The sequence below is a fragment of the Manacus vitellinus genome, unplaced genomic scaffold (assembly GCF_001715985.3).
Source record: "Manacus vitellinus isolate BGI_N305 unplaced genomic scaffold, ASM171598v3 scaffold_1_pilon, whole genome shotgun sequence".
In the NCBI taxonomy this organism is placed as follows: domain Eukaryota; kingdom Metazoa; phylum Chordata; class Aves; order Passeriformes; family Pipridae; genus Manacus; species Manacus vitellinus.
This window is the reverse complement of record NW_021939396.1, coordinates 4,266,463-4,280,613: the sequence shown is the minus strand read 5'-3', so window position 1 is coordinate 4,280,613 and position 14,151 is coordinate 4,266,463. Positions and strand designations below refer to the sequence as shown.

General features: G+C 40.2%; 1 protein-coding gene across 1 annotated transcript in view; it reads right to left on the bottom strand.

Annotated features, from left to right (window-relative positions):
- Positions 1-14,151, bottom strand: part of COL22A1 (collagen type XXII alpha 1 chain) — a 195,150-nt gene that overhangs the window by 131,841 nt on the left and 49,158 nt on the right. The window contains exon 4 of the mRNA XM_018074383.2: positions 4,107-4,218. Coding sequence (XP_017929872.2) covers positions 4,107-4,218 — 112 coding nt within the window. The remainder of the gene's footprint in view (positions 1-4,106; positions 4,219-14,151) is intronic.

Sequence of the window (14,151 nt, the reverse complement as noted above, 5' to 3'; positions counted from 1 at the left end):
AACTGATTTTTAAAGCGACCAAGGAACTGGCTGCAAGTTCCAAACAGAAAAAGGTTTCATGCCAAAAGCAAATCTGAAGACACCCTCATTGCTCTGAAGATGTAATAAAAGCTTTTTCTGAAGCTGTTGGTCCCTACTTCTTTCACAGAGATGCACTGCTACATATATAATAAAAACTTTGTTTAGGAGTTTTCACTTATTTCCTCACTAAAAAGTGATCTCCATCTAGAAGTTCAGCTTTACTTAGAGATCCAAGGGCAAGAATTGCTGTCCCCAGAAATATTTTATTTTCTTCTTTCACGTAAGGCTGACTTGGACTGATGATCCATACTACGGAGGTTTGCTGGATGCTTGGTACCTACAGGGAGCACTTTGCCAGCTCCTTGGTCTATAATTCTGACAACAGGATAGATTGCAGAAGAGGGCCTCATAAAACTCCAAGACAAAAAATCCCCCAATGCTGCAGGTTAGTCTAAGAGTCAATTAACTCAACTACAAGGTCAGTCGAATCACAACTTCTACAAAGAAAAAATTTTAATAACGAGAAGGATTTTCACAACACAATCAACCTCACCCATACATCCTTGGCAGACATCTTTCTGGCTTCTACCTCAGAAACCTCAGTGAAGGAATAGATACAACCTCTCTAGGTAATTTCTTCCTGTCTTTCACTGTCCTACATGCTGAAAAAAAACAAAAACAAAAAAACCAAAACACCAAATAACCCCAAACCTATCCTAAATCTCACTTGCTATAGTTTAATTTTCCCAAAACAACTTTTTTTTCCACAGGAGCCATGTGAACAATTTGTTCTCCTCCCTTTGCTGCAATCTGTTCTATGTTTCTCAGCTCTCCCTTCAGTCCTTTACTCTCTAAAAGACCAAAAAAGCCTTCAGTCATTCCATCTCAGTCATGCCTAATCTCCTTTACCTTGTTATAAATAAGAGATAATGAGGGACCTCTTGAGATCATCTAAGCTAAAGAAGGTTTTTCTTCTGTCTAGAATTCATGGATTTAATTTATTCCCATTCCTTCTCTGTCTGTCAATGAATACGACTAAGGAGATCCTGGCTCCATCTTCTTTGCTTCTCCTCTATCAGGTATCTAAACACATGGATAAGATTCTCCCTCCCTGAGCTTTCTGTCCTCTAGGCTGAACAATCTGAGTTGTCTCTGCTGTTCCTTGTATGAAATATATGTTTGGGAAGAAATAAGGAACAAGAATGCTTTCAGCAGGTTTTTTGTTCAGTGTAGGAGGCTGCTGTAGCTTTTTGGACAATTTCTTCTCTGGGAAGGAGACAGATGATGAGACCAGGGCAAAGGCAGGTGACTGAAGTCAAAGCTGATGTCAGGAAACAGAAACTCCAGAAAAACACACCAAGGTATACGCCCAAGACTCAGAAACCAGGGAAGACAACAATGCACCAATATAAAGAGTAAACAGATCATGACTAGAAGCTTGACCAAGAATCAGGTAGTTCTGTGAAGTGGTAGCCAAGATAGCCGAGATCATGATCAAGTCAGGCTGGAACCAGAGCAGGCAAGAGAAAACTGAGGGATGGACATGGCCAGGAGGAAGGCCCTGGAGTCAGGACTCAGACACACAGAACAAGACAGTGAGACAAAATCTTGGCATTAAACACAACAGTAATGAGAAACAAGCCTGAGCACTCAAAACCATACATCTGAGGCACAATTTTGGCCAGAAGATCCTCTGAGGAGCTGTAAACAAACAGTAGGACAGTCCCAGCTACACGAGGAGTGGGGAGAAGCACCAGCCAGATTTCGGGACCAGCCCTCAGCCAGCTACAGAGACCTGTCTCTCAGTGATCAGGTCATTGACTGCATCCAAGCTTCTGTCTGTTGCATTTGCCTGCTCACAGATGATGCCTCACCAAAAAGAGGAAGAAGTTCATAGTTTTAGGTTACAGATTGGAAGATGAGTAGGCACATTTCCCAGACAGCTAAGCTGGCACTTTGTAAAAGTACTGTTGCTAATACAGAAGGATACAAATCCTTTAAGCAGATAATAAAGTGAATTACATATATTACTCAGTTAATGATTTTGTATCTAATTATGAGATGTTGCTATTGGTTGCTAAACATTGCTTGGGGTTATCTGCGAGATAGGACAGATGTTTTTGTTTGGTTTATTATTCCAGTTATGGGTTTTGTGCAGCTTTACAAGATTTTATTTTCTGTGAGCAATGACTCTATATGCAGTGTCTCAGAGTCCTGGCATACAAAGGCTAAAAGGAACTAAATATGCAAACACCTTCCATGGTGTTATATCCATTTGGGTTTGTTCCCAAACCAGAGGAGTGTGGAAGTTACAATACAAAAGGCCGAAAACATAAAAGTCTTTCTTTAATTCCATGTTTCAGAATCATTCAGAAGGAAGCTTAGTCATTTCAATCTACTAATTAAGGATGTTTTACTTCTTATTGTCCTGGACAATAAAATATTCTACTTGTTTTAAAGACAACAGCAACAACAAATAAATGGGTGTAATCTGAGCAGACGGAAAGCTGTCATAGCTGGTTGGTCTGGCTTCACTCCCTCAGTCTTTCTGGGAAAACAACAATAGAAACAACAACGAAGTGCTTCAACCCTTAATTTGAAAAAGAAATTCAAACGGACGACTCTCTGTAATCTGTGATAACTTTTTTAAGTGGTTAATTACATTCATAATGAAAAGTAGGTCTTTCTTCCCTGCTGCTTTTTGATGCCATTAACAAGTAACCACGGACTTTCAGTCTACCACTCTCCTTAGCCAAAAACCCTTTACTAAACTTTGATTTCCCAGAGGTTCTTACAGAGAACAATCACTTCAGTTGTTAACCGCTTCTTAATTTTACTTGTCTGTACTGCACTTCTTGAATTTCTCACTGTTAGACTTGCTTCACAGCTCTTCAAATTTTCATTCACCCCATTTCTGTCTGCTGAATTATGGAAACTAGGATTAGACATCACATCACAGCGGTGGTGACTGAGTTGCCTGATATGAAGATTATCAACTCATACTTAATAGTTCCTGCTTATACTCCAGCGATTGCACTGGTCCTACTTGTCATAGTATCACGCAGAACCAAGAGATTGCTGTGAGACAAGTGAAATAGGTTTATTTCTACCTACACACAGACCAGTTATGTATATATTAAGACCAAGATGCCTTTAGTTAGCTGGGTAGAATCAGATCACAGATCATGAGTTTACTTACCCTTAGACTTGATATCATTTATGGACTTTGGAGTAAACAGTTTTCCTTTCAGTATATCATATTATTACTTTTTTTTTTTTTAACTGTGTGTTTATATGGAGAAAGAGGAGAGGAAAAGAGCAAATCAATCCAGGCTGACTCCAGGACGAAAAAAATATTATGAAATCAAGAAAATGTAAGTCCCAGGCCTTTTATTGAAATATACAGTGAGATGAGTAAAAAAAGCTAAAAACAGAATAAAAAATAACTGCCCTTCTCCATAAGAAGGCAAAGAATTACTATTGATTTTTTAAGCTAAAGTTCAAACCAGCCCAGAGAAATTTACTGCAAAAGTGTTAATGATGACAATACTATCTATGGCTCATGGTTACTCAGTGAAATTATGCACTCACTCTTTTCAAGACTGATGTTAGCAGGGCTCAAGTTACAACCTGAAGGGAAACTGTTGTGATAGACTATGACACAACTGGCAGCCTTAGGTCATAAGGAGCTCTGAGGACTGAATCCACATTGACACAGGATTAAAAATTGCTCATTCTTTTACAAGGCCAAAACCCCTATTAGCTAACTGGTAACAACAAGAGGAACTGGCCTCTTGTATTTAGCAAATTTCTATCCCAATGGGAGCACCACGAAAAATTCCTTTTAGAAGCTATTAAGCACTAAGTTCTTTAGTGAATTTCTTGATATTGCTCCTCAGAATCATTGAGATACACCAAACCTAACTCATACTCTACCAGGATTGAGCCTATAGTTGGTGCAGAGGCTCCAAAGCAGCAATATATGTGTAGGCATCAGATAACTCCTACAAGGGTAAGCTAGAGGAACCAAATAGTGCAAAGCAGAGGTTAAAATGAAGATCAAGTGAAAAAAACAGGCTACTCACTCAGTTTTCTGAACAACAGGAAAGCTTCCAAGTCGTACATAAGCACTCTGAATTCCGTTTTCTTTCATTCCAAAAATCTGCTTCACACTGAACGAATCCATCAGGTCAAATCCTGTCCGTAACAGACGTATGAATACAAGACATTGATCAGGTAGTGGAACATGCCTTCAACTGTATTTAGGTTGTTATCTTAGACCACAAACAGCACTTCAGAAACCAGGTTTGTTCTTGTTGGGAAAAACCATAACAAAATTCTGACATAGTCTAATCTGCTTAGTCCAAAACTCAAAACCAAGCATAAACTCAAGCTGTAACAGGCCCGGGGCAGAGTTCTCCAGAAATCAGTAGTTAATGTTTGCATTGCCACAACATTCTGAAAATACTGTATAATTCACTAACCCTCATGTAGAAAAACACACAGGTGCAGAATGAAACACTTAATTGTACAATCATAGAAGCACAAAATGTTTTGGGTGGGAAGGAGCCTTCGAAGATCATCTAATGCCAATATCCCTGCCATGAACAGGACACCTTCCACTAGACCACGTTGCTTAAAGCCCCATCCAACCTGTCCTTGGACACTCCAAAGGATGGGGCATGCACAGCTTCTCTGGGCAATATGTACCAGTGCTTCTGCACCTTCATTGTAAAATTTAATTCTTTCTCTCCAATCTAAATCTACCTTCTTTCAGTTTAAAACTGTAGTCTCTTGTTGTGTCAATACAGACCTTGATAAAAGGTATCTCTCTCTTTCTTACAAGACCCTTTCATACAGGGAAAAGCCATGAGAAGGTCCTCCACAAGCCTTCACTTCTCCAGGCTAAGAATCCCCAACTCAGAATTTCTTCATGGCAGAGGTGTTCCAGCATTCTCATCATTTCTATGGATCTCTTCTGGATCCATTCTAATAGGTCTGTGTCTTTATCGAAAACCACTTGCCCAAGAAACTTGACTACATACGTTTTTCATATCATTTTAACATAACTTAGTCCAATCAACCTCTCATTATTATGAGCTATTAATTTTGACAGAAGATATTTGTCTGAAGCTTCTGACTTTGTTCTAACAAGATATTATTAGCTCAATCATAAACCACACTAGTGAGTCTACTCAGCTCCAGCATCAATATGATCCCAGCCACAACTAACCCATGGTTTTCGGACATGAAGTCCCAGCTGCTACACCCTGCTGGGGACAGTGGGAATGCAATGGTGCCATGGTCAGGAATGCATCCAGTTCCTGGAGGTGCAGTACTGTGCGGATGCAAACTTCCTACTTTTAGCTCCAAATTGGCTCCACAGGGTTCAAATCCAAATGAACAGCCACTCCCAGAACCAAAAACACTGTGGAGTTACAGGCAAAGGCACTGTAAAAGGCAGGCTGTGAGAAACCAAACAGAGAATACATGACTTTCTTTTATTTGGGCTATTCCAAACTCGTCTTCCCCTCACACATGAATGATAACACACATTAACTCCTGTCTTTGTAATTCCAGTACATAAACCTGGTGACATAAGAGTAACTTATTTTGATAAATTGGTTTTAAACTATGGCAGTTCTTTTAACTTTGTTCAGTTGGTGAGCTCTTGAAACTTTTCTAGGGTAGATAAATATTTTTGTGTGATGAACTTAGGCCTGATGAGTCTTGGATTTCTTAGTTGCCCTCATAAGCCTTTCAGGCTAAAAGGCACTGCAGAAGCTGAAAACAGCTGGAACACAAAAAGGCACCCACCTAATTATATAATTCTTCACATTAATATAAATAAATAGGTGCAAAACCCTGCACAGGTTAGTCTCTAGGCTAATCAAGATAGCAGACAGCAAATAAAATATAAAGCTTTCTTCATTTTCTGGACTTTTTTCTCAAGAAATAGTTTTCTCTGTGGAAATATAATCTTAATTGTTTGCAAAGAGAGAAATGGTTGCCTGGTGCCAAGTTGAGGCCTTTAGTATTACAGTAACTTTCCTGGCTGTCAACAGCTTTTCCCTCCTGTCCACTCTATTTTCAGCTATTACTGGACATTCTGGAAGGCAAATAAAGTAGTTAGGATGCTCCAGGGCCTCATGGCTCCACCTCATAATCACCTCTGCAGCAACTCCAGTGATACACCTTTCTGACAAACTGCAACCAGCCACAACTGCAGCTATAAATCATGCTAAATGGACCCTACTAGAACTTGAAAGCTCCCTCCTGGCTATCACAAAACACAGTATGACCTGTCCCTATAAGCCATCCCACAGTTTATTCTGCCATGCAGTACATATCCCTCATCTGCCCCAACCCCAGGAATGTGAGGAAGGCAATTGAGTGTTGCTGCCACAAAGAGACCACACTGACTGGGAAGGGAAATTGTTAACCATTCACAGGAGATGAGCTGTGGATGGTGAAGCCTGAAATACTGCCCAAGTGACATCATTATGTCAGGTCACCAGAAGCCTCAAGCTGTGAAGTATTGCTCATCTCACTGAGCTTGAGAATCCCTATTGCTAAAAATACACAAGAGCAAGATACAGTGAGACAAGAACATCTTGCTGAGTCTTCCCATCATTAGCTCAGACCCAAAGTTGCTCCCATTTTCTCTGGCAACTCAAGCAAATGTTCACATCATGAGCAACTCCGAAGGCGTGCACATTAACATGTTTTTTCAATGGAAATGAGTTAAGAGTCAGATTCAATCCATCTCTTCTTTTTTTTTTATTCCCTGAGATTTCCTCTCAAAATACAGTTTCAAAAGCCTAAATAACACTATAAAGCATAAGCAAACTATTTTGCAAACAGAACTTGCTGTAATGAAAATAAGTCACGCTCACAACTTAATCTCATTTACATTCAAGATTGATAAAGCACACAATTAAATCATAATAGGATTTTCCTCATTCAGGCTATGGATAGGCAAATTGCAAATTCCTTTATGTATTTTTTCATTAAATTACATATGAGGGTTGTTCTTTGAAAAATATCATGTAGGTCCATTTGAATGATAAGACTTCAGATGTCTCAGAGTTCACACCCAAAACCAGTGAAAGGATCTGATTTAATCACACTAGCAATTTACTCGGAGTCAAATTTAGATAATGCCTCCACTATGCTCAGAGGAAGAATGGGGCTTTGGGCAACCTGATCTAGTGAAAGGTGTCCCTGCCCACAGCAGAGGGATTGGAACTAGATGATCTTTGGGGTCCCCTTCAACCCAAACCATGCTATGATTCTTTGGTTACAGAGCACTTCACATGGGGTTCATCTGACTACATGTCAGCTCTCTAGACAGGACGATAACAGAGTCTCTCATACAGTTTGGCACAGGTGCTTCTAGGGAAAGATTAATTTAATACTAAAACAGATGTCAAAAGCTTATTTTTCTCTTCCTTGACGTAAAGAAAGCTTGGGATACTCCAGTTGCACACTAAACCTCACCTAGTAAAGGTCTACAGCTGGTGAGATAACCTCCACTGCTGGATACTCCATTGCAAACCAAAGCCCCTGGAGGTAATGGACACTTTGGTTGTTGGAGGATTTCAGTAGCATTACAGAAAACTTGTCATCAGGCCATGCACTAAAAAATTGAGAACTCTGTCAAGGATGAGATGCATCTCAGTTTTAGTTGTCTGAAAAGGAGACATCTGGTGTATGCAAGTTTCTTCTGTTCCCTTTTGAGTCAGCAGAGAAATATAGGGGTCTTTAAGAAGACGACTCATCACAACTGTCTCTGATCTAAGGACAGCTGAACCCCTACTAGGCAGGGCCTAACTCCTTCTGTTCAGCAGAAAGGGAGCTCATACTGTCAGGAATTCTCAGAGTACTGAAGTTGTGTGAGACATATTCTGTTTGTAGGGAATGCTCTCCATTTTGTGCAATGAGTGAAGCAGAAGAGGACAAAAATGTTAACTAATCACACATAATTTATATTTATATTTTCTCATTTGCCATCAGGATTGAATAAAGTCACAGATTTTTAAATTCAGCTATCAGCTTGATTAATCAGCTATGATTTTCAAAATCTCTTCAAGAGAAGAAACAAACAAACCCAAAATATTGTTATTTGAGCTGAGAAAGTAGTCAAGCCAGATTGCCCAGGTGGAACTGGGAAAAAATACCTAGGAAAACCTCCAAAATGAATTTGTGACTTAAAGTAATCTCTAAGACTATTTCAGCTGAAGGACAAGAAAGTACATTGTTACTGTTACCACCACTAGTAGTATTACTACTGTTAGTACTACTATTACTACTAGCATTTTGTTTATTTCATGTGCTTGGAAGCAATTTGGATGGAGTATGTTCCCTTGACTTTAGGACTGGAACTGGGATTGTGAGGGAGACAGCACGAAGCTTTCAGAATTTAAACCTTGAACCACAATAATAATGTAAAAAATAAACAATGCTGTAATCATTTCTCCAGCACTTGAACAGGATGTTTCCCTGGCAGTGTTTTTCCACTAACAGTGCATTGAAAGTTGCTTACTGAGGACTTTCCCCAAACAGTTTAATGTGTCATATAGCATTTTCGTGCTGGACTTACAGTCAAAACAGGGGCTGTTCTTTTTTTTTCTACCACCAAGGAAGCACCACATTGTCAGTGACAAATGGAAAGAGATCCCATACATAACTTCCCAGTCCTGTCTACAAGTAAATGGGAAAGAACACACCTGCCTAAATTTTCATGGACAAAGGTTACTATTGCACCTTGCTCAAGCACAGGGTGAAAGGGTGGGACTTTCCTGTTCTCAGTTGCTTTGATTTAAAAGGTTTGTGTACCAGGACAGGTGTGGTTTCCCAACTGGCTTATAAACTGTTTAATCAGTAATGACATAAACATGGCATTTAATAAGACTGTCTTTGATCATAAGCATCTTACTTCATTAGAACTTCTGAAACAATATGGGGCCACTGAAACCCTCTAACATGATTACATCTCCTGAAAAGCAGCAGACCCTAGTCCATATTAAAACTAAAATAGTGAGCTGAAAGAGAAGCTCAGATTTGTAATAGCATACTTGACTAGAAAAGTAATTTCTTATGCACTGCTCTGCTGATCAAATCAGCCGAATGTCTCGTTACCCATAAGTTATAACCCCCTTACAGGAAGCAGCCTGTTTTCCAGAATAAGAAAACACACCCAGATCTTCCTGATACAGGGAGAAGATGGCAAAACTTGGCACTGGACAATTTATACATCATCAAACTGTAATATGCAGCCAGATTCTCTTTAGCAGGACAGATGTCCATGCTGCACGCAACACCCTAAAGCATGGCCAAAGGATGATCAAACAGCTCTGTACTCGTTCTGTGGTCCTATAACCTTTGTTGCAAGATAATTATCTGAAGACCAGACTAAAGGGGCCATGCTTGGCTGCCCCGAGTATGAGATGGTTTTCTGCCTGGCTCCATTAAGGATCTGATACAGGCAGAGTGGTGGCAGCTGTTGTGGATGTTGAGAATTTCCGGACTGTCCTGTGTTCAGGGGCAAAAACTCACAAAATTTAGACAGCACTCAAACCCAGAAAAACAAAGCAACAAAGGTAAGTTTTAATAGCCAGAAAACACAGCAGTGAGCACATTTGGAAAGACTTCTCAAAGTAGGACAGAGCCAGTGACTTCTTATTATGCCCAAAGAAGTTTTCTGATAAAAGGCTCCTGCTTTGCATCCCCAAGTATCCCAAGATAACACTCACAGGGGGAACCACTGGACTACTTCTAATTGTGAAAGGTTTTGGTGAGACAACAATCTGGAAAGGAGTGTGGAAAGCGGGTGAGAAAGGAATCAGAAAAGGCACTGGACATCACAGCCTCAAGTGTGGTGTCCAGAATATATTCATTATGGAAGACTACCAGACAAAAGCACTAATATCAAACAAAGTAGCTTTTTCAGGAAATGCTCCTTACTTTGGTCTTGCTCAGACTCTCAGCTGAATTATCAACCTTGTTAATGCATTGATGAGGGATCACAAACAGACAAGATCAGGGAGGTTGTGATAATCTACTGGTTCTCTGAGACTTCTGAAAACAGCAGTCTCTATAGACTGTGATAAAATAGCACGTTACTTTTACTAGAGGATAGCCAATGGTAATAAACTTTATTGTAGACCAGAGAAGTGTATAAATTCCTATGGAAACAATATCACTTGGGAGTCTTTCAGCAAATACATGATCTTGTCAATTTTCTTGCCTAATATTTCTACAGTCTTGAAAGTTAAGCTTCTATGGATTGCCTGTGTCCACAAAGAAGAGCCCATATGCTCACTAGATCCTCAATGTCCCTTTTAATTCCTCCAGTATGGTCTGCAAGGTTATCACCACTATAGAGAGCCCTAATTTTTCTTACCTATCTTAGTTACTTTTTGTGCTAAATTATACTCTAAAAATCAGAGAAAAAAATATTACATGCCATATTCTAAGCTTACATAGTGTATTTAATGAGATATGTCTGAAAATTAGTTATGTGAAATGAGAGTGTAGATGAGGGTTATTTTTCTTCTAAACATTTGTATCTAAACATTTGGTGTCCTTATCTTCCACAGTGCTCTAGGCTGAAAACAGCTATTTCTGGACAGGCAAGATGTGTCTCAATTCAGGGCTGGGATAGAAGTAAAAGTGTCCAAATCCTAAAGGAGAGACCTACTACTTTATTCATCATGTGTTGCTGTTATTGTTATGGTAGCCATCATCTGCTACAGTATTTTTGCAGTTCCTGACATTTCTTCCTCCACAGGAAAGGAAATCATGTCAAGAGCTGAGAGAGTATCAGATTTTAGGAATATTTTTGAGAGCTCACTGAAGTGTTCATTTCCAAGGCTCTTCTACCACAACAAAATTACCCACATCCATACCAGTAAATCATTGCCCCAACCATAGTTGCACTTGGCAACAGGAAGTAGTATTTTGGAGGGGGTGAGGTGCAAACATCCCCAGTCTCTCAACCTGTCTCCATAGGAGAGGTGCTTCAGCCCTCTGATCATCTTTGTGGTTTCCACTGGACTTTCTCCAAAAGCTCCATGTCCTTTTTATGTTGGGGAACCCAGAGTTGGATACAGCACTCCAGGTGTGGTCTCACAGGGGCAGAGAAGAGGAGCAGAATCACCTCCCTTGGCCTGCTGTCCACACTGCTTTGGATGCAGCCCAGGATGTGGTTGGCTTTCTGGCCTGCAAGTGCACATTGCCCAGACATGTTGAGCTTCTCATCCACCCGCAAACCCAAGTCCTTCTTCTCAGGGCTGTTCTCAATACATTCTCTACCCAGCCTGTATTTGATCTTGGAGTTGCTCTGACTCACATGCAGCACCTTGTACTTGGCCTTGTTGGCCTTTCTGATGTTCACAAAGGCCCACTTCTCAAGTCAAGGTCCTTCTGGGTGCCATCCCTTCCCTCCACCGTGTCAGCTGCACCCCATAGCTTGGTGTGGTCGGCAAAAGTGCTGAGGCTGCACTCAATCCCACTGTCTGAGTCACAAAAAAAATGTCAAACAGCATCTGTCCCAATACCAACCCCGGAGGGACATCACTCGCCACTGGTTTCCACTTGGACATCAAGCCATTGACCACAATGATTTGAGTGCAACCATCCAGCCAATTCCTTATCCAAATCCATCTGTTAAATCCATGTTGCTCCAATTTAGACACAAGTATATCATGCAGTGTAGTGTCAAATGCTTTGCACAAGTCCAGGTAGATGAGTCTTGCAGCTCAGGTACTGTTTAGACCTGTCTCATTGCAAATGTTTGTAAAAAAAGAATTTGAAAGAAAGTAGCTGGCTGGAATAAGTTTTTTCCAACTCTCTCTGGCTGTCAGAAGAAATAATTTCCAAAGACTTACAAAAGATAAGAGTTCTGTCTTCTTGGACTGTTTATTCCACTGTATTCCAACTCTCCAGCAAAGACAGAAAGAAGAAGGAGCAGCTTATTTTTGCATGGATAATTCACCCCATATTCAGCACTCCCAGCAGTTTGATTCATCACCATCAGCCATCAGTGGTTATCTGACTTATACCCAAAGCATTAAGAAATGAACCTCTGGAGGAACAAACCAGAGATTTATTGGCTGCCCACAAGCCCTGCATGAAGCAGTGAAGTGGGGGCTAAAGGGGTTGTACAAGTCATTAAAAAAAATTAGTTTCCTAAATTTTACAAGAAGCTTGCAAGGGAATTTTGGAACTAAAAAACTTTCCAAAGCCTATAGATTAAAGACCTCAAGAGTGTTTTAAAGAGATTCTTACCATTAATCAGTTACCCTTTGTGTCCACTGATGTTACAGCTGGGATTTAAGTAGCACTTCATGTTGACCTTTCTTCTCACCAGATCCCCAGATTTCAGTAAGGAGAGTAGCTAAGAGCTTAAGCTAATAATGAGGCCTTGCTAAAGCACATGGGACAGGTCTTACACCAACATGAAGGAGTATCTTCCAGCATTTGTTATTATCTTCTAGGTCTCATTCAATAAGGTGGCTTAGAGCATCTTATTTTAGACAGTCTCAATTTTATAAAAATTATAAATCAGATTTACCCCCAGTCCATGATACCATCATTTAGGCTGTTGGCCTAGTTTGCTTTCTCTGCTCACGACACTGGAAGACACAATTTAAACTTTTCCTTGGCCCCAGCAAAGAAGCAAACCACAAGAGTCCCACACAGACCACAAAAAGAGGTTGATCTCAGCTCAAGCACCAGTCAACATTTGGGATTATGAGGAGCAGAAACCTTATTTGAGATATATAATAGAGTTATACTTCAAAAAGGAGCAAGCTTCCAGAGGCAGTGAGGCAGGTGAGCAGGCAGCCACTGGAGTGAAGTATGGGGCCACTGTTTCAGAACCATCAGTCTAAAGCTTCAGCTGAAAACAGATGGGACAAATACAGCACTTGGTACCCTTGCACAGGAAAGGAAAGATGGCCTTTCAGGAAAGATAAAATGGACATAAACCAGTAAGATAATATGACCAAAGATACAGTATGAGAGAAAAGAAAAAAATGGAAGCAAGTAAGTAAATACACATTTCTAGCCGTCACACCTGGTATAAAGGCTGTTGTAATCTATCCCCCAGACTGCTGTAAAAACAGGAAGTAAATTCATGTGTCTGAGGTAGCACCTTTCAACACCTGATCTCATGTTAATAACACACCACTTTATGTGATGCATTGTTCTGTTTATCTGCATCAGTCCCCTTGTTCTCTTTTACTCTTTTGCCTCTCAGTTTTTGAGCAGTTGCAAGTGGCATATTGAACGACACTGAAAGCTGGTTTTGACACAGAACTCTTCCCCTCATTATTGAAAGTCTTTTTTTTGTGTGTGTTGAAGTCATCTCCATTTTCTCAGTGATGGACACTTGGCTTGGTGCCATGAGCCTTCTTTCAGCTCCTTTCCTGCTCCAGTGATTTACAAGATTAAACAGGAGTTCATTATTCCTTTGATATCCTTGCATGCCAGATAGGCTTGCACTAGCCAAATTTACCAGGACTGTTTTTATTAGGTTCTGGTTTTAACTAGTTCCTTTATTTTAAAGGCCTCTTTTGAGTTCCTCAGGTGTCAAAGTGCTCTGTGTTCCTCCAGAAAGCCACAAAAGGGCACATTGAAATAGCCTTGGGAAGGGTAGGACTCCACACCTCTTTGAATATAGGTTTTATTGGTAACACCCAAGAGGACAGTACACATATAGCTGAGACAAATGACAGCAGGTAAGTGTTTAGGAGCCCAGAGTGGAAGGACTGATGAAGTCAGTATAACTAGCAACAATTCTTACTTCTTGCTCAAACAAGGAACTAGTATTATTTTTAGTGTAAGAAAAGATATTTGAGGAAAAACTTCTTACTAAGACCTGCTAGATTCTCCTTGTCATGCTGTCTGGGCTATGGGAAAACTGCACCAATAAGCTATTCATGAAAATAAAAATATTCCCATTAAGTTTAGGTGTGATGAACAAGGCCTATTAGGAAAGCGTGTAGGGACTGCTCTTTATAAAACTTTAGTGGTTGCTTATGTCAGTCAATCAGTACAAAACAGATAAGACCTACCAGTATCCCAAAACCTGGCCACAGCTCTCATCAGAGCGCATTCATATCA